Source organism: Saccopteryx leptura, chromosome 2, assembly GCF_036850995.1.
Source record: "Saccopteryx leptura isolate mSacLep1 chromosome 2, mSacLep1_pri_phased_curated, whole genome shotgun sequence".
NCBI lineage: Eukaryota > Metazoa > Chordata > Mammalia > Chiroptera > Emballonuridae > Saccopteryx > Saccopteryx leptura.
Window position 1 is genome coordinate 325,339,513 of NC_089504.1, and position 24,068 is coordinate 325,363,580.

The following is a 24,068-nucleotide window of genomic DNA, read 5'->3' on the forward strand; positions in this document are numbered from 1 at the left end:
ACCAGTCTTAGCTGATGGCATAGCAGAGGTGAGTGCTAGGAACCCACTCACTGCTCCAAGTCTCCAGCCCTCTGATGGGCCAGTGAACTAGGTGCTCTGTGCTTTCAGCATGGGCAGAAGCTGGTAGCACTGCCTGAACCCCCATGGAAGTATCTCAAAGAGCAGAAATCAGCCCTCCCCTTGCTGTGAATGTTCAAGACCTCTTTGATGACACCAGGAGGGGCTTTCAGAAGCTGATGAAGAAAGAGTGAAGATAAGAAAAATACACACTGGAGTCACTTGAACAAAGCTGTTGCTAAATTATGAACATTATGAAGGTTCAGGCATGATAAAATGATTCCATTTCTTGTGTTAACTAGCCTGGGAAGTTAAACTTCCAGCTTGGAACTTTCCAGCTCTGTGTCAATGTCTGGATGTGTATTTACCTGCAGATAATGCTCTCACTACCCCCAAAGGACTCAGGATGCACCCGTCCTCCAGACTACCGGATATCTGATGGATAAATGTCCTGGACAGTCCAAGGGCTAAGAATACAGGGCTGTTTATTCTCAAGGATGTTACTTTTTCTTGTAAGAACCCAACCTTTTTTTCTTCTTTGGAACACTGCTGGGCTTTTGCTCACTGTGTTTTCAGTTTGCAGACACTAAGACCATTGAATAAATTTATTTCTAGCAAAGCCTCTAGACTTTTTAGATTTTTAAAATTTATTTTAGTGAGAGAGAGAGTGTGAGAAAGAGAAAGAGAGAGAAGGGGGAGGAGCAGGAAGCATCAACTCCCATATGTGCCTTGACCAGGCAAACCCAGGGTTTTGCACCAGTGACCTCAGTATTCCAGGTTGATGCTTTATCCACTGCGCCACCACAGGTCAGGCCTAGACTCTTTTTGAGTTTATTTGACACTGGTGTAGTGCATGACACACAGGAGCTATTAAAGAAAGCCTAGATGGACAGAGGGATAGATGGACAGAGGGATAGATGGACAGAGGGATAGATGGATGAATGGATGGATGGATGGGATGACAGCCCACTACCACTGTAAACTGTGAAGAGCCCCCAGCAGCAGCAAGGTGTTCTAAGCTAAAGGCAGCCTCCCAACTAGGCCCAGCTCACGTGAACTGACAGATCTGACCAGACCCATAGAGGGAGACCCAAAGCTGTGATTGGAGAAGACTCCCACCAGTGGGTTTACCACTCACCCCAAACCATACCTATCTCCTTTGTCTCTTCTGCCATCTGCTCCTATTTTTCTTGTCCCAAACAATACCTTCAGGCTGCTCTACATCACCTGTGAGACATGTGCCCCCACTCCTGCTGCTCTGGGCTAATAAAAACATGCTTTTGACTCCCTGCCACAGTCCAAGTCTCCTTTCCTTTTAACTTGTTCTATCTGAAACCCCTTTCAAAGTTTGCTCTTTTGAAGTCTACTACCCCACCTTTGTTTTCCACAGGCTTTATAGTTTTTGCAGTAGCAGCTGAGCTTATTTTTTCTCAACAGGACGAATTTCAAGATTTGCACTGTTCTGAAAGAGACACAACTCTCAGAAGCTCATCACCTCCATTTTAGTGACAAGGCTGCACCTCCCCAGCAAGCCAGCATCTAGGTGGGAAGCATAAGCCTGGAGTAAAGGATGTGGGTTGGCCTGACCAGGCGGTGGCGCAGTGGAGAGCATCAGACTGGGATGCAGAGGACCCAGGTTCGAAACCCCAAGGTCGCCAACGTGAGCACGGGCTCACCAGCTTGAGCGTGGGGATGCTGGCTTGAGTGTGGGATCTTAGACATTGCCCTGTGGTTGCTGGCTTGAGCCTAAAGTTGCTGGCTTGAGCAAGGGGTCACTCGCTCTGCTGTAAACACCCCTCCCCCCCATCAAGGCACATATGAGAAGGCAATCAATGAAGAACTAAGGTGCTGCAATGAAGAATTGATGCTTCTCATATCTCTCCCTTCCTATCTGTCTGTTCCTCTCTCTGACTCTCTGTCAAAAAAAAAAAAAAAAAAAAAAAAGAAGAAGAAAAGAATGTGGGTTGAGTTGGAGATGGATGTGGAAGAATACCAAAGATCAAAATCAGGGCCACTATCAGGGAAAGCATGAGATCAAATTGAGACTGGCAGAACGTCAGGGAGGCTGAGCTGATGCCTTCCCCAAAGGGAGAAATAGGAAAGAAAAGGTCACAAAAAAGCTTCTGAAAGTACGGTTAAACTTTCATCAGGCTAATGTAGGTGGCATCTCCACTCACTGGGACTGCCAGAAAGCGTGGGGGGATGGGCACTGGGGAACTGCCCCTGAACAACCAGTCACATTTGGAGCCCTTGCTGGTGTGGGCCGTGCTTTCGTTGAGAAGACATTCCTGCCCATCTGTCGCAGGCTTCCTCACTGCGCTTTTGGTTCTTTTCCCCACCACTCGGTGGTGTGCGAGGTGTGGGCCAGTGTCCGGACTCACTCGTGCCTCCTTGGTGACACAACCTTGTTTTCCGCACGATGTCCAGCGCGAGCACTGCTACACCAGGGCCAGTCTCTACCTGGAGCGCCCTCTGGCGGTGATGGGCATCAGGTTGGGGCGTCCCGTGCGAATCCTGTCTTTGGAGTAGGCTCTCCGGGAATGCGCTGGACAGTGCCTGGCAGGTGGTGGAGCTCTGAAAACCATTCCGCTTGAATTATTAGTACAGCACTGCTCGGTCTGACGCTAAGCAGCTGCGAGACAACTGCTAGGACAGGCATGGTGGGGGTCAGGGAGAACCAGGGTGCTGCCATGGGCAACTGCATCAATGTGGACATCAGTGTAGACATTGCTGGTCCTGGAGTCATACTTGTTATTCTTCTCTGCTCAAAGGAGTTGGACTGATCTTCTGTGGCTTCTTGATGTTCCTCAACTCTGCCATTGCAGCTGAGCCACCTGCTCTCCTGGACATTGGAGCAGGAGGACTGAGGCTGTCTGTGGAAGCTTGGGGTCTCCCAGAGGAGGGGGGGCTGTTTTTACTGCATAGAATGTGCATGAAAGAAATTCCAATAATTTTTTGTTTTTTGATGGAGTTACCATCCCTGGACCCAAAGTTAGGGGAGTCTGTGTGCTTTGGATGTGGGTGGGGTGGGGTTGAGCCCCCCAAAATTGTGGCAACTCTCCGTAGCCTCAGCCCCCAAACACAACTCACAAAAAAATGTCTGGAGAGGGCAGTGGTAATGCCCATAGTAGGCAAATTTCTTTCTTTTTAAAAGTTTTTTAAAATTGATTTTTAGAGAGAGGAAGGGGTGGAGGGGGAGAGAAAGAGAGAGAGAGAGAGAGAGAGAGAGAGGAAAAGTATATTCATTTGTTGTTCCACTTAGTTGTGCATTTACTTGTTGTTTCCAGTAAGTGACCTGACTGGAGATTGAACCCACAACCTTGTTTTGGGATGACACTGTATCTGTCTGAGATAACCGGCCAGGGCCCATATTGGGAAAATTTCTACCTGTTCCGGATATGAGCATGGGATTCAAGTGTGGCCTGAGAAGTCACTCACCTACTCTGGCTTTCCCAGATAAGTATGAACTCTCTGGGATGTTTCCGACCCAAACCAATAGTGGTCACATTGTTGAAGAATACAAAGAATGTTGGGTCACTGTGGATGCGTCTTGGATTTTGCCTGGTTACCTAGTTGGAGGCTGGAGGTAGGGGCAGCTCATGCTGGGCAGGTAGGCAGCCAGAGGGAATCAGCTGCTTCAGCATTGAGGGATAGACAGTGTCTTTGGACAGTCTGGCAAAGCCAAAGGAGGGATGGACAGTCATTCATCTCAACCTCGCCACAGCCCACAGAGGATGATGGCAGAGTCCCCAGCCCTCTGGCCTGGGACCTATGCTCATGGGGTCTGGACCGGAGCTCCAGGACAGTTACAGGACCTTTCTAGGTATCATGTAAATAACTGTTTGTAATGCTTCAGATTACAAACCTTTCCTTTTTTTTTTTTTTTTTACAGAGACAGAGAGAGAGTCAGAGTGAGGGATAGATAGGGACAGACAGACAGGAATGGAGAGATGAGAAGCATCAATCATTAGTTTTTCGTTGCGCATTGTGACACCTTAGTTGTTCATTGATTGCTTTCTCATATGTGCCTTGACCGCGGGCCTTCAGCAGACCGAGTAACTCCTTGCTTGAGCCAGTGACCTTGGGTCCAAGCTGGTGAATTTTTGCTCAAACCAGATGAGCCCACGCTCAAGCTGGCGACCTCAGGGTCTCGAACCTGGGTCTTCCGCACCCCATTCCGACACTCTATCCACTGCGCCACCACCTGGTCAGGTACAAACCTTTTCATACACGGCCTCTCTGCCTCATAACAGCCAAGAAATGTAGGCCCAAACATCTAGGGAACTCAGAGAGGATAATCTCTCCTACTCAGCTAGGGAGGGGTTTGAGCTAAGACTTGAATAGCTGCCTTAGTTATAGCAGATTCATCCCCACAGGTAATGACAGTCATGAGGGGCCCTTGTAATGGGATTCTGAGGGCTGATGGGCCATCACAAAGGGGGGGGGGAGTGAGGGTAACTTACGGTGCTAAGGAGGTACTGTTCACAAGGGGTGGGAGCCCTGATTAGGCTGAGCAATGCTCAGGGCTTTGAGGAGGCATAGGGCTCCCAATGAATTGTGACTTTATCTATTCCTAAAGCCTCAGGTGGCATTCAAGGCCCATCGGAGTTCCCCTATTGATACTCAGTAGGTCGGGCTCCCCACCTTTGGGCCAGAAGTCACTTGTTTTTTCCCCTGGCTAATCTGTCCCACCCAGGGCTGGGACTAGGGTGAAGTGAGTGAGGAATCAATGTTTTAAAATTCAAGGAGGCACTCATGCAAGTGCAGACTAGTGTCAGCATGACCCTACAACTGAGTCTCTTACCTCCCACGTCTCCCTCCTTCCTTTACTCTAAGTCTTAAACTCCTAGAGGCTAGAGACAGCCTCTGATAGTCCCCCGGTGTCCCCAGCTCAGCATCTGGTCAGTGCATGGCTCACAGTTGGATTCAATAAACATTTGTCAGTGGCCAAGCCTCACCATTCTTTCCTGTGAGAAAAATGGCCTAGACTGGGAAGGGCACGTGTGTGTCACATGATCTAATCGAGTTTTGGCCAGTGGCTGGACTTCTTATTATTGGTAAGCAAATGACTTATACGAGGAGAACCCAACGCCGTGCAAGATTCAGAAAGTCCAAGCCAGAAGATAAAGAGCATTTATATGCTGGGCAACAGAACTGGAGAGTGACGATGACTTGCTCCACGTCACATGGTCGCATAGGGACAGGGACAAGGCTCATGACAAGTTCTTCGACGACGTGATTAGGGAAAAGCGCTGATGCAGTTATTGGGTGCACATCGAGTGTGTCGTCTTTCTACTTATCAGGTCTGGAACAATGAGCAAGATCAATCTATTGCTTTTGACTGCCAGTAAGTGCTGCACGGTGATTGGTCCTGGTTAAGAAAACGGAAGGAAAGATGTGCCCTTGGAACCCGCAGAGAAAGCAGCATGCGCCGGGAGTGGAAGAAAGTTCGCTGAGAGACCATGTCGTCGCTCAACGGTAGCACCGTCATCTGCGTGATCTGCTTGGAGAAGCCCAAATACCGCTGCCCCGCCTGCCGCGTGCCCTAGTAAGCGCCAGAGGTCGTGGGGGAGGGGAGCGGAGTGTCGGGCCGGCCGTGGGGCGGAGGGCCCGGAGCTGGGCAGGGCACTGCGGCACAGTCCGCCAGGCCTTCAGCTGAAATGGGTTCTGTTGTTACAGCTGCTCCGTGACCTGTTTCCGGAAGCACAAAGGTAAGTCCCCCGCGACCCCGCCTCAGCCCCGGCCGCCTTCCGGGTGCGGGCAACCTCCTGGTCCCGCCGCGGTCTCGGGGACGCGGAACCCTTCAGGCCGTTTCCTCCGGGTCTTGTCGCGCCGGATCCCGTCGCATCCCCTGGGGGGACCTCTGTTTGTGAATGCCCCTCCGGATTTTAAGCAACCAAAACCTTTCTTTTGCTTTGCCTTTTCTTCTATGTGCCTTCCTTTTTTCTTCTTTAAAAGCAGTCGGCCGCTTTCGCCGGAAAGTCTGTCCGAGCTCTTTTGTCTTAGTATTCCGACGCGCCCTTCACCGTGTGGCAGAAGCTGGACTGGCTAAGGCTTACAGGAACATTTTCTTTCTTTTAAATCGTGTCTCGTTAGAAACAATGAGTCAGATCTGTTTGCTATAAGGAGCTATGCCCTTGGCTGTTAATATTGTCAAGGCTGCATTTCAACTCCTCCAATCCGGCGCCTCTTCTCAGCGCTTAGGGACCCTTTCCCGGGGCCTCATGATTGGTTGGCTCTTTTGTTAAAGGTCCTCGTTATTTCTTTGTCTCTGTTTCATCCCCCCCAATCTCTGGTTTACAGCAGTATGTTTTAAGCCGTCTCCCCGCCCCTGCATTTTTTTTTTTTCTGATATCTCTGGAGCATTTCAGAAGAAATCTTTCAGCTAAAGATAAATGGGAAAGAGGTTTAACTGCTTTGCTGGAAATAGGGTTGGAGAGCTGGGTGGTCACACTTCCCTCCTGGCCCACATCCCTGTGACGCTTCTCTAGGAACCCAAGCTGCAGGGCCCTGTTGCTGCCCAGGTGAATTCTCTGAAATGTAAATTTGAGCAATTCACTCCCTTGTTGAAAATTTCAGTCTCTAGCACAGGTCAGTGGTTCTTAACCTGGGTGTTGCTCTCCATAGGGAGATACCTCATCACAATGTTTTTGTTGTTACAGTAGCCGAGGAGGGGTTGGTGGTTTGTCTGGTAATTGGTACTGATTGTTACAAACACCCTGTGGTGTGTGGGACTACCTTCCAGCATTAAAGACCTTTCCACCCTGAATACAATAGCACCGGAGCTGAGAGACACCCGTCTTCAGAAAGGCAGATGGCCTGTGCGTGGCATTCTCCTGCTCCTGCTTTCTCCACTGGCGTCCTAGCCACCCACCTGCTGGCACTTGCTCATCACCATCTCCTTGCACCTGACCCTATCTTAAGGGTCAGATCTAGCCACGGACCTTTCCTTTGTCAGAAATGTGCTTTCCACCTGGCAGCACCTCCCCATCCAAGACTCTTGGTTTTGTCTCCCTGCCCTTTCACGTGACTTAGATCAGCAGACCCTGTGCATCTTCTCTCTTGAGCTGTCGTGACTAAGACTAAACCCTTCTGGCGTGGACCTGATGACTTTGCTCTGTGTATGCTTAATGGCAAGTGTACGTGCAAATTTGGTATCTGAAGTTCCCAAGAAAATAGTTTTATGTTAATAGAAGTCAATGTGCCACTTAATTGTAATGAGATTAGGCAAGACTAGGACAGATCCGGACAGGTTCTAGGGGTCCATGAAGTCTTCTGCCAGGTTTAGGGTTGCTTGTTTTCATTATACTGCCCCCTGATTTGATCTCTCACTTCCTCTCCATTCATCTCCACCCCCACCCACATCCTTTACTCCAGGCTTATACTTCCCACCTAGATGCTGACTTGCTGGGGAGGTGCAGCCTTGTCACTAAAATGGAGGTGATGTGCTTCTGAGATTTGTGTCTCTTTCAGAACAATGCAGTGCTGAACTTCGTCCTGTTGAGAAAAAAATAAACTCAGCTGTTTCTGCAAAAACTGTAAAGCCTGTGGAAAACAAAGGTGGGTTAGTTGATTTCAAACGAACAAACCTTGAAAGGGGTTTTAGATAGAATAAGTTGAAAGGAGACTTGGACTGTGGCAGGGAGTCAAGAAGCATGTTTTTATTAGGGAGAAGCAGTTTCCTTAGCCCAGAGCAGCAGGAGTCTCACAGGTGATATAGAGCAGCCTGAAACCATCTTTCAGGACAAGCGGCAGAGGGGAGGAAGACTGTAGGTGTTGTTTGGTGGTGAGTGGTGGACCCTGCTGGTGGGAGCTTTCTGTAGTTATGACCTCAGTCTCCCTCCATGGGCCTCATTGGCGCAGTCATTTCATCTGAGCTGGGCCTAGGTGGGGGGGCTGCCTTTGATCCTTGTTGCTGCTGGGGGCTCCTCATGGTGGTAGTGGGCTGTCATTCCATCCTCCCTCCCTTCCTTCCTTCCTCCTTCTCCCCTGGGGTTTATTGAAAAATATTCTCGCTAACCTTTCCCTTTTCTTTTTTTCTTTTCTTCTTCCTTCCTTCCTTCCCTCCCCCTCCCTCCCTTTCCCCCCTTCCTCTCCCCTCCCCCTCCCCTCCCCTCCCCCTCCTCTCCCCCTCCCACTTCCCCCTCCCACTTCCCCCTCCCACTTCCCCCTCCCACTTCCCCCCTTCCCTTCCCCTCCCCCTCCCCCTCCCCTCCCCCTCCCCTCCCCATCCCTCCCCCTCCCCCTCCTGGGTGTCATGCATCATGCCAGCCTCTGAAAGCAGCCCCTCCTGGTGCCACCAAATACATATTGAACAGCTGGGGGATGTCCCATTTTCTGCCCTTTGAGAAACTTCCTTTTTGGGTTCAGGCAGTGCCAACATTTTCTGCCCATGAGGGGATTCACATTAGCAGGTTTTCATGGTGCACACCAAGTTGATTGGCCCATCATAGGGCTAGAGCCACGGTGAGGAGAGTGGGGTTATAATAATTTGAAAATCAGCCTCCAAGCACAACGACCACAGGGAATCACGTAGACTAAGTGTGTGAACACTCAGATGCATTTGATAAAGTAACCAATTTTTCTTTTTCATTTTCCTTGTCTTTCCTAAAATAGAGTTGGTATAATCCAGTGGTCGGCAAACCACGGCTTGCGAGCCACATGCGGCTCTTTGGCCCCTTGAGTGTGGCTCTTCCACAAAATACCTAATTAACAAAGGCCAGCTTAGGAGTACCCTAATTAAGTTAATAACAATGTACCTACCTATATAGTTTAAGTTTAAAAAATTTGGCTCTCAAAAGAAGTTTCAATCATTGTACTGTTGATATTTGGCTCTGTTGTCTAATAAGTTTGCCTACCGCTGGATAGTCACAATCTCCAGAGAAGAGGTTTGGTTTGTTTTGTCTATACCTACTTGCACACCCCCATTAGAGTCATAAGTCATCCATTGTGTTCTATATCCCTTAGATGATGATGACTCTGTAGCTGATTTTCTCAATAGTGATGAGGAAGAGGACAGAGTTTCTTTGCAGAAATTAAAGAATTTAGGTAAGTCTGTGCTGTGCTTATTTATTCTTTGTCAGCTGTTGAAATACACTTAATCTGCTGTATAGAATGTGATTTTATTTGTTGTTGTTTTTTTTTTACAGGGACAGAGAGTCAGAGAGAGGGATAGATAGGGATAGACAGACAGGAATGGAGAGAGATGAGAAGCATCAATTATCAGTTTTTTGTTGCGACACCTTAGTTGTTCATTGATTGCTTTCTCATATGTGCCTTGACCGGGGGCCTCAGCAGACCGAGTAACTCCTTGCTGGAGCCAGCGACCTTGGGTCCAAGCTGGTGAGCTTTTTGCTCAAGCCAGATGAGCCTGCGCTCTAGCTGGCGACCTCGGGGTCTTGAACCTGGGTCCTTCCACATCCCAGTCCAACACTCTATCCACTGCGCCACCGCCTGGTCAGGCTAGAATGTGATTTTAAAAGTTACTCAAGGCCCTGGCCAGTTGGCTCAGTGGTAGAGCGTCGGCTTGGCATGCAGGATTCCCGGGTTCGATTCCCGGCCAGGGCACACAGGAGAAGCACCCATCTGCTTCTCCACCCCTCCCCCTCTCCTTCCTCTCTGTCTCTCTCTGTCTCTCTCTTCCCCTCCCACAGCCAAGGCTCCATTGGAGCAAAGATGGCCCAGGCGCTGAGGATGGCTCTGTGGCCTCTGCCTCAGGCGCTAGAATGCCTCTGATTGTGGCAGAGCATCGCCCCCTGGTGGGCATGCCGGGTGGATCCCAGTCGGGCGCATGCGGGAGTCTGTCTGACTGCCTCCCCGTTTCCAGCTTCAGAAAAATACAAAAGAAAGAAAAAAGTTCCTCAGTACTTTAGGGTTGCAGGTAGAGACCTTCATGCAGCCACACGGCTCTATAAACAACACAGGGCGCCTGACCAGGTGGTGGTGCAGTGGATAGAATGTCTGACTGGGATGCGGAAGGACCCAGGTTTGAGACCCTGGGGTTGCCAGCTTGAGCGCGGGCTCATCTGGCTTGAGCAAAAAGCTCACTAGCATGGAGCCAAGGTCACTGGCTTGAGCGGGGTGGGGTGGGGGTGGGGTGGGGTGTGTTACTCAGTCTGCTGAAAACCCGCGGTCATGGCACTTATGAGAAAGCAATCAATGAACAACTAGCAACGAAAAACTGATGATTGATGCTTCTCATCTCTCTCTGTTCCTGTCTGTCTGTCCCTATCTGTCCCTCTATCTGACTCTCTCTCTGTAAAAAAAAACCCCCCCAAAAAAACCCCAACAACACAGGGCCTCCATACCTCCCAGCCTGTCTGCAGTACCACTCCTATGGCCTGGGTATTATTGGCTTTGTGGGTTGGCAGAATTGTTCCTCCTTCAAGGTTTTGGTCGTGTCCTATCCCTTAAACTTTCCTTGACCTTTTGACTCCGGTCAAAAAAATTGGACACTTTTTCAGGTTCCCATGGTGCCTTGTAATATACTTCCCACTAGATTTTCGGGTCATTTGTCTCAGACCGGTCTGTAGAGGGGGGACCTACATTTATTCCCATTCTCCTAGTGCTCCATTTAGAGTCCAGCCATTACCCAGTGCAGACTGAGTAATCCCAGGACTTGACTTTTAGAACAGCGGTTCTCAACCTGTGGGTCGCGACCCCGGCGGGCGTTGAACAGCCAAAACACAGGGGTCGATGGCTTTAGGCGACCCCTGTGTTTTGGTCGTTCGACCCCCGCCGGGGTCGCGACCCACAGGTTGAGAACCGCTGTTTTAGAGGGATGTGGGTAGTAATATGGCCCAGTACTTTTTTATTATTATTATTGATATTTAAAAACATTTATTTATTGATTTCAGAGACAGAGAAGCAATTTGTTGTTCCACTTATTTATGCATTCATTGGTTGGTTCATGTACATGCTCTGACCTGGGATTGAAGCCGTAACCTTGGTGAATTGGAACAACACTCTAACCAACTGAGCTACTTGGACAGGGCAATGCCCAGTGTTTTCGTAGGACTGCTCATTCAGGCCCAGTAACAGTTGTTACCTGTATAAATAATGGGCCAGGGTGGTTCCTATAGGTGGGCATTATTTTCATTTCCATTTCAGAGTCAGCCTCACAGCTGGTGCTTTACGCCCAGATTAGTGGTAGTGAGTAGACTGAGGTTGGAGCTGAGCTGGGGACAGGTGTCAACAGTTGTTATCTGGAAGGCACCGTGCAGATGTTAGTTCACTGCTACTGATCCTGCTTCATGCTGGATCAAGTGCTTAAGCAGCATTCAGAGTAGTTGGTAGAATTATTCTTGCCAACAACTAACACTTTTCTCTGTATTTGTGTTATTAAAATATTTTTTCTTAGCCTAAGTGGTGTAAAGTTAAAATATTTACAGATAACCAAGAACAGTAATCTGTGATAGCATTTAATTTGGAAGTCATTTGATATGCTGATCTCAGGTCATTTATATAGAGCATAGGAGTTAATTTGTGGGTTTTAGTGTTAGGGATGCACCATCCTTGTTTGGTGTTTATATTTGCAGCATTTTGCCTTCAGCTGTCTCTACCTATTCCTACTTCAACTCAGATTGGCTTTCTTTCCTTAATTTTTAAGGGGAGTCTGCAGCATTAAGAAGCTTATTGCTCAATCCACACCTGAGACAGCTGATGGTCAGCCTCGATCAGGCGGACAACAAGGCCACGCTCATGAGAGCCTGCATGCAGGAGCCCTTGTTTGTGGAGTTTGCCGACTGCTGTTTAAGGATCGTGGAACCATCCCAGAACGAGGAGTCTTAAAACAGAACCTGCTTGCTCCTTCTCCCAAGAGACCAACTAACGTGGGGCTCTAAGTAAGGGCCGATTTCCAGGATGCAGACTGGCTGATGTAGGGTAGGTTGTGCAAGTGTTTACCTCTGTCGCTTTGGGATTAGGTGTCAGGCAGATGGGAGCAGACAAGGTGGTAAACATTCAAGTGTTTGTTTTTAAGTTATTTATTTTTGGTACAGTTAAGGTAGACCTTGTAAATGACAATTTGTCAAGTTTCACATTCATTTTGAATGAAAACTTAGTGTTAATAAAATCAAGATGTGGTTTTCTGGCACTGCATTGTTCATCATCCTTGGTTCATAATCTAATTGCTTGGAATTAAATAAATCAACATTAAATAGCAAGGTTTTGTTCCTTTTAAAGGAACTAAACGCAAAATTTCCCCAGCCAAAATTCGTATCAGGCTGCCTGTTCTGTTTGTGGGGGATCAGCCCACTACAGTGGTGCCCCATTGTAGTGACAGCTGTCACTCTCGTTTGACTGGAGTTGAAGCTGAGAAGGCAGTTAAAATGTGAACTTGTCTGTGTCCCTGATGTGGCTTGGTAACCGCTGACCCTGACGCCTGTCAGTGCTGGGGTGGAGGCTGGAGCCCCAGGCCCCACTGGTGGGTTGGCTGCCGCACTGGCTCGCAGGCAGGTGCCAGCTGTGTCTCTCATAAGGCTTGGAGTCACCGTGGGAGTAGTTTGGCAGCTATGTGTTGATTAAATGTCTTTGGCAAGGCAGCTGGCAGGAAAAGGTATTACAGAAACAAAGGCACCCAGATCGCCCAGCCAGGTGAGGACAGAGGGGAGAAGAGATCACACGTGGCCCAGCCTGTGTCTTTCCAGCAGAATCTGATTAAAGCCAGTAACACTGTAGGACGATGGTTCAGGGCAGATGTCAGCATGGCGCAGTGGAGACTTGCGGCAGTGAAACTTTATCGAGCCCTAGGGAAAAAGAGATAGAGCTTAACCCCAGCTCCCAGGAGAGCCAAGGCCTAAAGATACCTGACAGAGCAAATGCCAGGAATGCAGGGGAGTGTGGATGATTAAGTACTGGCATAAGAGTGACGGCAATAGCAGGATTGAATTAACCAATGTTTTCCCTTCCTTTTTCTATAACTGGCAAAGTCCAAAACAATATTAAAATATACCATATTCCCTCATGTATAAGACGCACCCCTTTCTAAAGTATTTGGGGTCTAAAAACTGGGTGCGTCTTATACAGCGGTTGTAGATCAAACAAGCTTTTTCGTGCTTGTTTTTACGCTCATTATTGAAGACAGTGATTCGTCATCAGACACAGATGATGACAAGCTAATGGATGGGAGTTTTGACAGTGGTGAGGAGTTGTATGAATTTTACGATGAATAAAACTTGAGTTCAATAACTTTTATGTAATACTTTTTTTTCCTTCAAATTTTGGGCCCCAAAATTAAGGTGTGTCATATACATAGGAGGGTCTTATACCTGGGGAAATATGGTAAATGTCCCTTCAGTGTGACACAGATGAGGAAATGGTAAGAAAGAGCCCTCCCCTCCAAGAGCATCACCTGACACAGCCCTAAGATTGCTTAAAGTTGGATGATCAAACAATTAGATTTCTGTTTATTCTCGGACTAGCTTGTGTGTTGTCTCCAGAGGTTTTATCCAGACTCTAGCCCAGGGTTTCCCAAACTTTTTACACAGGGGTCAGTTCACTGTCCCTCAGACTGTTGGAGGGCCGGACTATAAAAAAAACTATGAACAAATCCCTATGCACACTGCACATATCTTATTTTAAAGTAAAAAAACAAAATGGGAACAAATACAATATTTAAAATAAAGAACAAGTAAATTTATATCAACAAACTGACCAGTATTTCAATGGGAGCTATGGGCCTGCTTTTGGCTAATGAGATGGTCAGTGTCTGGTTCCATATTTGTCACTGCTAGCCAGAACAAGTGATATGACGCGTTTCGGAGCTGTGACGCGTGCGTCCTGCGTCACCGGAAGTAGTACTGTATGTGAGCGAGGCCGCGCTTTGCGGTGTTGACATATACTGTGATCCTCTCACTGACCACCAATGAAAGAGGTGCCCCTTCCGGAAGTGCGGCGGGGGCCGGATGCAGCCCCGTGGGCCGTAGTTTGGGGACCCCTGTTCTAGCCTATAGGAATTTCTCTGGTATGGAAATTGAGTGTTTCCTTCCTTCTGCCTTGTCACTATCACTTAATCCTTGAATATTAGCCTATTTTATAGCTGGCTCTTTTTCCCTGCCTGCCCATAATATAAAACCACAGAGCACTGGGACCATTGACTCACCTGCTTGTCATTTCCTTAGCTGGAAAAGAAGATGAACCAAGTAACATAATTTGGGGAAAACATGGTGTCCAATCCAGTGCTACTGGAGGGAATAATCTATCATCACAACCCAAAGTTTTTTTGAAAGTAGGCCTAATTAGAAGGTGATGCTAGAACAGTTTTTAAAAAGTGATGGAAAGGCTCTTGAAAAGTCCTAGTTGTAACTGCAGCCAGTTGGGAAGTTTAGTCCTGTTCCCGGTATGTGGACTCCTGGGCCTGGCCTTCTATAGTGAGATGTGAGGGACCAGAGCTGTTATGGGCAGGACTGCCACCCATCCCATCACAGCTTACCTGGGGCAATGCTCGAATGGATGCGACACCATCTTGCTCTTGTGCTGTGTGGATGGTGTAGCTATTGGGGCTGCTAGTGGGGAGCTGGAGGCAGGCCCAGACCACCAGTTTCCTCTGAAAGCCACGTACACCTACAGCTGCATTGGCCAGGACCAGTCCCAGGGGCCAGAGGCGGGTTATTGCCCCCAGGAGCTGCATCTGTGCCTGGGGCAGTGGGAAGGAGTTTGGGGACCGCGGAACTTGAAAGAAGTATTTGTCCTCCACACCATCCAGTTCTTCAGAAGCAAGGAAGGCCATTCTGATCTTAAAAAGAGAACACAACTTTAGGGCCCTGGCCAGTTGACTCAGTGGTAGGCATTGGCCTGGCGTGTGGAAGTCCCGGGTTCGATTCCCAGCCAGGGCACAGAGAAGTGTCCATCTGCTTCTCCACCCTTCCACCCTTCACCCTCTCCTTTCTCTCTGTCTCTCTCTTCCTCTCCTGCAGCCAAGGCTCCATTGGAGCAAAGTTGGCCCCGGCACTGAGGATGACTCTATGGCCTCCACCTCAGGTGCTAGAATGGCTCTAGTTGCAACAGAGCGACACCCCAGATGGGCAGAGCATCGCCCCCTGGTGGGCATGCCGGGTGGATCCTGGTTGAGTGCATGTGGGAGTCTGTCTCTGCCTCCTCAGTTCTCACTTCAGAAAAAAAAACAAAATACGACACTACTTTAGTCTGACCTGTGGTGGTGATGCAGTGGGTAAAGTGTTGACCTGGAACGCTGAGGTCACCAGTTTGAAACCCGGGGCTTGTCTGGTCAAGACACATATGGGAGTTGATGGTTCCTGTTCTCCCCCCCCCCACTCTCTCCTCTCTCTAAAATGAATAAATAAAATCAAAGAAAAAAAAAGAACACCACTATAGCTTTTGATGTATTAGCTCTTAATGAAAACCAAAACTATCTTTATTAAGTCAGTTTAAGGTGAATTGAAGGGCACCTGGCTGTGAACAGGTGACTTCATCCAGACTGGCTCAGTGTGGCAGAACTTTATACCTAAGGCAATAAGGCTTAGGCCTTACATACACTATTTTAAAAAATAGCCTTATTGAGATCTAAACCCTTTAAAGTATACAATTCTATGGTTTTTATTATGTTCCCAGTTGATTATGCCACTCTTGACCATCACAACCACCCTGCAGTGTAGGTGGTGTCATGCATATTTTATGCATGAAGAACAAGGCCTCTTACTTTGTAGGGGCAGAGCCAACATTCCAACCTGGGTCCATCCCTGAGTATTTTTTTGTTTTTTGAGTGATTGATTTTAGAGAGGGAGGGTAGCATTCATTTCTTGTTCCACTTGGCTGTGCATTCATCGGTTGCTTCCTGTATGTGCCCTGACTGAGGGTCGCAAGTGCAGCCTTGGTGTTTCGGGACAATGCTCTAACCAACTGAGCTAACCGGCCAGGCCAGCGCTGACTTCTTGGGTCAGATACTCACTCTCCACTTCTGCCATGCACGCTTGATGACTGTGGCAGCCGTGTGCAGCCTCTGGATGTGTCTCCGAGTTAACCAGGAACGGATAGCTAAGGGGTTACCCAGAGACAGGAAAGAGTACAATGTTTGTTACTGCTATTGGTAATGTGGCTGTGCAGCAACCAGAGATGCTGTAAAAGTTTGAAATGGGTCATTTTCCAACCAATGGCTACCTCATACACTACATAAGGTAAGGGACTGGAGTCAACATATAAATCAGTTGGCCTTCAGATTGCCCACAGACTTGGAGGTACTTATACCTTGAAGGGACAGTTGAGAGCAAGGTTACCTCCCACCTCAGGCTCAGTCCAGGACAATGCCCAGGGAAGAAGAGGTCTGAACTGCCTGCATCTTTTAGAATTCTATTTTTTTGGAAACCCTTAGGTTTAGTAACCACTGGTTGTGATATTTTCTCTCAAAATTTCAGCATTTTTAAATTCTTTTTGGTACACTCATAATCAGAAAAGGACTAGTGCTATTGCATTAAATATGAATACATTTGGAGTCTAGAAAACAAGTATTTAAAGACAAATATAAAAGTTAGATAAAACCAGTTCTAGTATTTCCTGGTATGCTTTTTTCTTTTTTTGTGTGACAGAGACAGAGAGAGGGACAGACAGGAAGAGAGAGAGATGAGAAGCAACAATTTTTCTTTGTGGCACCTTAGTTGTTCATTGATTGCTTTTTCATATTTGCCTTGACCAGGGGTGGGGGGGTGGGGCTACAGCAGAGCGAGTGACCCTTTGCTCAAGCCAAGCCAGCGACCATGGGGTCATATCTATGATCCCTTGCTCAAGCCAGCGACCCTGTGCTCAAGCTGGTGAGTCTTTCCCCAAGCCAGATGAGCCCATGCTAAATAAAGCCTGTGACCTCGGACTTTTGAACCTGGGTCCTCTGCATCCCAATCGATGCTCTATTCACTGTGACACCACCTGGTCAGGCTTCCTGGCACACTTTTTTGTGCTTATACACACATAACTGACCTTATGAAGGTGGCATCGCCCTTGATATGTACTTTGGCACCCAGGTTTGAACATCATATTGGAGTCCTAGCTGTCTGGCTCAGTGGTACAGCGTTGGCCTGGTGTGTGGATGTCCCAGGTTCAATTCCTGATCAGGGCACACAGGAGAAGCACCCATCTGCTTCTCCACCCTTCCCCTCTTGCTTTTTTCTTTCTGTCTCTCCCTCCTATCCCTCCTGTAGCCATGGCTCAATTGGAGTGAGCTGGCCCCGGACGCTGAGGATGGCTCACGGCCTCTGCCTCAGGCCTAAGAGCTTGGTTGCTGAGCAATGGAGCAATGCCTCCGATGGGCAGAGACCCCTTAGTGGGCTTGCCAGGTGGATCTCGGTCGGGCTGCATGAGGGAATCTGTCTCTGCCTCCCCTGCTCTTACTGAATTAAAAAAAAAAGAAAAAAAAGGGACATCATATTGGAAGTGGTTTTCCATTAAATCAGCTACATTATAAGGATGGTCCATAATATAGCCATAACTCCACCACTGTCAAATATTTGGGTGGTTTCTAGTAATTTTACTTTTAAAAATGAGACTATTATCATAGTTCAGACATTTCTTCCTTTGATGAATCAAATCTTTTCAGGTTTTTTTTTTTTTTTTTTTTTCAGAGAGAGAGGGATAGACAGGGACAGACAGACAGGAATGGAGAGAGATGAGAAGCATCAATTATCAGTTTTTCGTTGCAACACCTTAGTTGTTCATTGATTGCCTTCTCATATGTGCCTTGACCGCAGGCCTTCAGCAGACCGAGTAACCCCTTGCTGGAGCCAGCAACCTTGGGTTCAAGCTGGTGGGCTTTTTGCTCAAACCAGATGAGCCTGTGCTCAATCTGGTGACCTCGGGGTCTCGAACCTGGGTCCTCTGCATCCCAGTCCAACGCTCTATCCACTGCGCCACCGCCTGGTCAGGCTTTTTTCAGGTTTTTACCTTCTTAAATTCTATACAAGGCCCTAAAGCCCAGGTAATGATCTGAGTTGTCATAAAGGAAAAGAAAGGTGGCAGAAACAGCTCTCTGGTCTGGGAAAGGGAATGAAGGACAATTTTTTAGCCTCTACTACCTATAAAGCAGCCTTATTTGTGGTGTGACCTGGTTTCCACTGAACTGGAAAGATGCTCTAGGTGAGGTAGACAGGGAATTTGAATCCCAGCGCACCATAGGGACATGCCACCAATGTATTGAGGCTGGGACACTGTCAGTTTTGGTATCTGGGGACTCAAGGAGCGGCATTTCGAAGGAAACAGGTGTTGCATGGGGTTTGTATGCAGTCACTGACAGCAGCTGCACTTAGGCTCCGTGCCCGGGGCCGTAGTCCTACCTGCCTGGATGAGCAAAGCAGCCCGCCTCTGCCTCTCCTGCTTGCGGTGCCGGTGTCGCCTCCAGCCTGCCTGGATGCAGCGGGCACACTGCTCCAGCACTCGGGCACGCCCGCGTTCCAGGAGCTCCAGCTGGGAGAAGGGCATCCACTGAGGTCCTCAGCCTCTCCTCCCCACCCTGAGGAGGGCCCAGACCCTGTGCTGCTGAGAGCACACAGCTGCTTTCTGTCACCTCTGCTCTTCATCTGAAACCAGCTTACCGTGGAGTCAGTCATGAACACCTTGGTCCTGCCACAGTGCACTGGGGCTGGTGTGGCCTCAGCTGGGTCACTAGGTGTGGCTGCTGCCCGACTTAGAGCGGGCAGAGTGTGGAGGATGTCCTGGAGTAGAGGTTGCAGCGTCGCCCCCTCGGCATGCAGAGACCGTTCTAAGGGATGGAAAACGGAGGGCCTGTCAGTGTTTCGTCATCTGCACACTTCTGTGGCCTTAAGAAACTGGTTCTGGTCTCCCCAACATTTTATAGGCTTCTGTTCTTGCCTCTAGTTATTTCTACATCCTTTTTTTGGGGGGGGCAGGGGCAGCCCCTCCATTGTCCCTGAGGTCCCTGGCTCTTCTGAGGAGTCTTGGAATCCATTGTGGCTGTGCACTGGACTGGCCTGCAGCCTCCACTCCTCTGGTCCTCTTGGGCAGGGTGGCAAAGGGCACTTGGTACTCAGACTCTAACCTGGAATTCCAGGCTGTCAAGCCAGCATTTGTTTGCAACCCTAAACATGCTGAGGGCCAAACAGGGCAGTGGGCCGCGCCCGCCACCCAGTACCTTACTCCCTGCACAGAAGGGGTAAGGGAGAACAAACCCCAGGCCTGTGAAGGCCCACTGGGTCCCCCTGCCAGCCCTCCTGCATCACAGGGCTTACTCCAGTAGAAGGAGGGTTTACCTGAGGGCTCTGACATCTTTAGCTGCCCAGTGCCTCTCTGGAGACAGAGGCTGCCAAAGAAGACGCCGCAGACGAGCAACAGCAGCAAAATCAACCAGGGGCCAGGGGACTTGGGCAAGAGACAGAGCAGTAGAGCAGACCATGGAGAGAGGAGAGAGAGGTGGCAAGAAAGGTGAAAGGAAAGTGACAAAGTGCCCAAGACAGGAGCAAAACAAAGCAGAACTGTCCCAGTTGAGTTAGGTGAGCCCCAGGGTAAGGCTGTATGAGTGGGGGGAGCAGCTGCCACTGGGCAGGGGTCTCGCGCCCTGTCCTTGGCCTCTTTTCCTCCACCTGTGCAGGGCCACAGCCTCAGTGATAGCCCCATGCCCACAATCCTCAAATTGGGGCCACGGGCCAGACCTTTCCCTTGAGAGCAGCTTGCCGAGTGCCCTGGCAGGGCTCAGCAGCTTCCCCAGACTGCTATTTCCCCCCTGGTCAGGCGTAATTATTTAAATTAATTTTTCTCTCCTCTACATCCAATCAAATGCTTGCCCAGTCTGACCAATTTCTTCCCCAAATTTCCCGACTCTGCCCACATCTCTATCTTCTGCCTACTCTGGCCAACTTAACAGCCATCGACTGCCATGTGGACTGAAGAAATGACTAACAAACAGGCCCCACTCACCTGAGCAGCCTTCATTAGGAGATGGGCTCTGGGGACCAGGGGATGTGCAAGGATGGAGCCTTCTCAGTAATTCATATCGTTCCACAAAGTTCCGGTGAGAGATCCTGGGAGCCAAAGTAGGTGGAAGAGGAGAATGAAGTGACTTCATCTGTGAGCCTGTCACAGCGTTTTGGGTACAACAGGAATTACTGTATTTAAATCTACTCAACAACCCTGACGCCCGCTGCATGGATGAGGTAGTTCTGGAGCAATTACTAGGGTCACTCAGCAGGAAGCCCACAGAGACCACCTTAAACTGGGTCTGCTCTCCTTGTGCCTTCAGTGGAGGACTTGCCGACTGCCTCCTTCCCAAGGGGCGTGCAGGCCTCGCTTGGACAACTGGACCACTCCTACCGCACGCTCATGCTCGGCTGCCTCTCCGCCTGTCCTCTTGGACCCACAGCCACCTCCCACTTCCTCCTGATTTCTCTGCTCCCCTTCACGGCAACACTGCTCTCAACAGTTGGTGACATCTGGTTTCTGTACTTGACCCTCTGAATTTGGCTTCTGTCCCCAACATTGCACCAGTGTGGCTCTTGTCACAGCCATCAGCAAACACCATGCCACCAAACCCTGTGGTCAGTGGCATGATCCTGGCTTCCTCCTCCTGGGATTGCTGGTTTCTCATCATCCCCCCTCTTTTAAAATGTGAGCATTCCTCAGAGGATGAGCCTGACGCCTTTTCTCTGCCCTGGGATTTCCTCCTTGCTCATAGTGTTTGTTAAGACCCTCCAGTTCTTAGAGCTCTGCTGAGCCCTTAGCCTGTCTCACAGTCATTTCAGACCTGACCCTCCCACCCTTCAACCTGGGCCTTCTTCAAACCATCCCACCTCAGAGAATTGTCTCCCAGGTCATCCCTTTGCCTCAGATAGAAGCCTGGAAGTGGCTTCTGCAGCCTGGAAGCTGACTACTCCCCTGCTCTATACTCCATGGCCAGCCAATCCACAGTCCTTTATCTACCACAAGCCATGCTCCAATTTTGCCCACTTCTCTACACGCTCATCAGGGACACCATCTGGCCTGTACACCTGCAACTAACTGTCTTTCACTCATCTCACATCTCTCCTGACCCTGCGTCTACCCTCCACTGTGGCAGCCATGGAATAGGAGTGAGAGCACAGCGCTTCATCCTCACAATGCCCAGCAGCTTCCACGGCTCTCAGGACAGGCTATGAAGTCCTCACCTGGCCTGCAAGGCCCTTCAGGTCTGGCTCCTGCCCCTCCTGCCCCTCCTCCTAGTTCTCTGTGCTCCAGTCACTTAAGCATTTTTCAGTTCCTAACCTGGAAACTCTGGTTGTTCTTCACTCAGTCTGGAATGCTCCCCTCCCTCTACCCCCAGACCTTCCTAGACTGGCTCTTTCCTTTCCATGGGCCTGAAGCTGCCCAGAGGGATTCTCTTTCCTGTTAGTCTACCTAATAGCAGTTTTTGTTTCTTTTTTTTGACAGAGACATAGAGTCAAAGAGAGGGACAGACAGGGACAGACAGACAGTAAGGGAGAGAGATGAGAAGCATCAGTTCTTCATGGTGGCACCTTAGTTGTTCATTGATTGCTTTCTCTTATGTGCCTTGACCAGGGAGCTACAGCAGAGTGAGTGACCCCTTGCTCAAGCCAGTGACCTTGGGCTCAAGCTAGTGACCATGGGGTCATGTCTATGATCCCACGCTCAAGCCAGCGACCCCACGCTCAAGCCGGCAACCTCTGGGTTTTGAACGTCCCAGTCCGACACTATCCACTGTGCCACCACCTGGCCAGGCTGTTTCTTTTCTTGCACTAACTTTATACTTCTTGTTCCCGTTTCCACAGGAATGTATGCATCACGCTTCCTTATTTATTGATATATACCAGAAACTGCCTCATACAAACTCACACACAGGAAGTGAATAGATAAAAGACAAGTACAGCTCGAGTTCCAGGTTGACATCTGCAGACCTGCCCTTTTCACCTCGATATCCTGCTCTGGGCTGGGCAAGCACTTACTGGCCTGAATCCCAATCTCCACCCTGATGTTGGCCCTGCCCCCTACTGTGACTGGCCCACTCACCGGATTGGGAAGCCAGCAGCACTGATGTGGATGGTCTCCACGAGGCCACAGGCCTCTAGCTGGCTCAGGACCTGCAAGGGTAGGGAGACAGGGTGGCACCTGCAGCATGGGACCAGCGGGCCAGAAGTGGCGCTCCTTCTGTGGCCCTGCTGGCGTGGACAGGCAGGGTTTCCTGGCTCTGCTGATGGGGTATGCTCTCAGGCAGTGAGAAATTAGGAAATATCTTCCTGTTAGAAAGGGTCCCGGTGGCCCAGGCCCCTGTGATGCATGGCTTCTGATACAGCTGGGGAGGGTGCAGGCCCTGGCTCTCCCTCCCCATTCCCAGCAGTGCAGAGGCTCCCTGCCTCACACGCAGCCCAACTCAATTTCTATTTTTTATTTATTTTATTTTTTGCAGGCAATCAAGTGAGTCATACTTGAGGGTCAAGGGAGGTTGGTTATATTGTGAAGAGTCTTCTGGAACCTGAGCCAAGGTCTTTACCAGAGAGCAGAGTGGCCCTGGCTATAAACTCGAAGATCACAGCTACCAGCTGAAAGTGGGACACTCTCCAGTGTCCAGCGCCCACACCTCACCCACACTCCTTGGAGGCTGGTGCCCTGAGCAAAGGAGTACAGCTGGCCAGAGTGATTTTGTGCAAATTAAAAAAAATCTACACTGTAAGGTGAGACAGACTTTCAGCTAATCACAAGAACACCCATTCCTCTCAGCAGGACACCTGGCTTGGTGAGAAGACAGCCAGAGGCATTGGAACCCCCACTTGCTTCCCTGGCGAGGCCACTGTACAGTGCAGACCACACACCCACACGACTGTCCTGCCAGAACTGGGGAAACAAGCTCTCCCCAATGTCAGGCTCAGCCTGAGAGAGCCTGTCTGGTTACTCCATTAGGAGCAGGTGTCCTGCCCTTCACCCCTCCAGGGCCTCAGAAGGGGCCCTCTGCAAAGCAGCTTTGGCCCAGTGTGAATTACCTCCTCCCGGTGGAAGGTCTGCGCCTGGCCCTGGCTGTTGGGCTTGATGCAGCGAATGTAGTGGGGCGTGGTGCTGTGCAGGACCTGCAGAAGCTGCTCCAGGGAGGCCTGTGGAGGGGACAGCGTGCGGTCAGGCACAGATTGCAGCTGCCGGGAGCATCAGCCGGACCCTGGTTAAAACTGCACCAAACACCTCCAGCAGACCTCCCAGCACCAAGACCAGAATCCTCGTGTGCCCTGGGATGACTACTGGGGGCTCTCACTGCCCAAAGCACACTCCTCCCCTGACCTCCCAATGCTCCTCACCTCTGCCTTTCTTGACCGGTGACCCTCTACCTGGTTGGTCTCTCTGTACCTGGTCTCAGCCTCCCCACCTACCCCCCAGGAATCTTCCTAGAGGATAACAATCTCAGAACCCCCTGCCATTCATCCAGGCAACAGCTGTTACTAAGCCAAAGCCAGTCCTGTATGCAGGACACTAGTGGGGCTGTGACCCACGTAGTCTGCTGCTGTCTCAGAGCTCGAGGTCTAACAAGCCACACAGACATTGGATGGGCACCCTCAGTGGACAGGAAAGTATAATCAAACCTGGGCTCCCCTGCGTGCCTTCTCAAGGAGGCGATGGTAATGAAGAGGTCTGAAGGAAGAGAGGGAATAAACTAAAAAGAGGTGTGGAGGTGGGAGTGAGGGTGGCATTGAAGGGGCCGTGGCGAGGAGCTGCTGAGAAGGTAGAAAACACGAGATACAAGAGGTGACAAATCTGCTCTAGCCAAGGACAAAGTCTGAGCAGGAAGTTGGAGAGCTGGGAATGGGCCAGGTCACAGAGGTTCATGTAACTATTGCTCTTCCACAATGCCCCATAAGCAGTGGGTGAGAGACCCCCACTGTCCCCAAGGCTCCCTGTCATGTCAGTTATACTGATGGTCTGTTGTTTTTTGTTTGTCTTCCACATAGGCCTGTCTACTCTGTGGACCTGGACTGCATCTACTTGACTCTTCAGTTCTTCTTTGTAGACAGCACCAATCCTGGGAAGTGCTCAGTAAACATTTAAGGTTGAAGAGTGAACTAAGCACATCACACCAGCACCGC

General features: G+C 49.7%; 2 protein-coding genes and 1 long non-coding RNA gene across 17 annotated transcripts in view; 2 read left to right on the forward strand and 1 right to left on the reverse strand.

Moving 5' to 3' along the window:
- The first annotated feature begins 5,433 nt into the window (after positions 1–5,433).
- ZNHIT3 (zinc finger HIT-type containing 3) lies at positions 5,434–11,850 on the forward strand. Its single transcript, XM_066363198.1, has 5 exons — positions 5,434–5,605; positions 5,737–5,768; positions 7,531–7,617; positions 9,025–9,105; positions 11,666–11,850. Exons 1-5 carry the CDS (start codon positions 5,520–5,522, stop codon positions 11,845–11,847), a joined length of 468 nt encoding a protein of 155 aa, XP_066219295.1. The 5' UTR covers positions 5,434–5,519; the 3' UTR covers positions 11,848–11,850.
- Positions 11,851–11,855: 5 nt separating this feature from the next.
- Positions 11,856–24,067, forward strand: LOC136391493 (uncharacterized). Its single transcript, XR_010748861.1, has 3 exons — positions 11,856–11,940; positions 22,409–22,673; positions 23,934–24,067. It is a non-coding gene; the product is annotated as an uncharacterized lncRNA (long non-coding RNA).
- Positions 12,026–24,068, reverse strand: part of MYO19 (myosin XIX) — a 35,082-nt gene continuing 23,039 nt past the window's right edge. For all 15 annotated transcript variants that reach the window (XM_066363182.1, XM_066363184.1, XM_066363189.1 and 12 more), the window contains 8 exons: positions 22,980–23,087; positions 22,012–22,082; positions 19,930–20,033; positions 18,591–18,757; positions 18,333–18,462; positions 15,965–16,050; positions 14,489–14,791; positions 12,026–12,803 (listed from right to left, as the gene is read on the reverse strand). In XM_066363182.1, coding sequence (XP_066219279.1) covers positions 12,675–12,803; positions 14,489–14,791; positions 15,965–16,050; positions 18,333–18,462; positions 18,591–18,757; positions 19,930–20,033; positions 22,012–22,082; positions 22,980–23,087 — 1,098 coding nt within the window. In that variant the 3' untranslated portion in view covers positions 12,026–12,674. The remainder of the gene's footprint in view (positions 12,804–14,488; positions 14,792–15,964; positions 16,051–18,332; positions 18,463–18,590; positions 18,758–19,929; positions 20,034–22,011; positions 22,083–22,979; positions 23,088–24,068) is intronic.

Coding starts and splice junctions, on each gene's coding strand:
- ZNHIT3 (XM_066363198.1), top strand. CDS start 5,520: ATGTCGTCGCTCAACGGTAGCACCGTCATCTGCGTGATCTGCTTGGAG. Junction 7,618..9,024: donor AAAGCCTGTGGAAAACAAAG/GTGGGTTAGTTG, acceptor TATATCCCTTAG/ATGATGATGACTCTGTAGCT. Junction 9,106..11,665: donor GCAGAAATTAAAGAATTTAG/GTAAGTCTGTGC, acceptor TTAATTTTTAAG/GGGAGTCTGCAGCATTAAGA.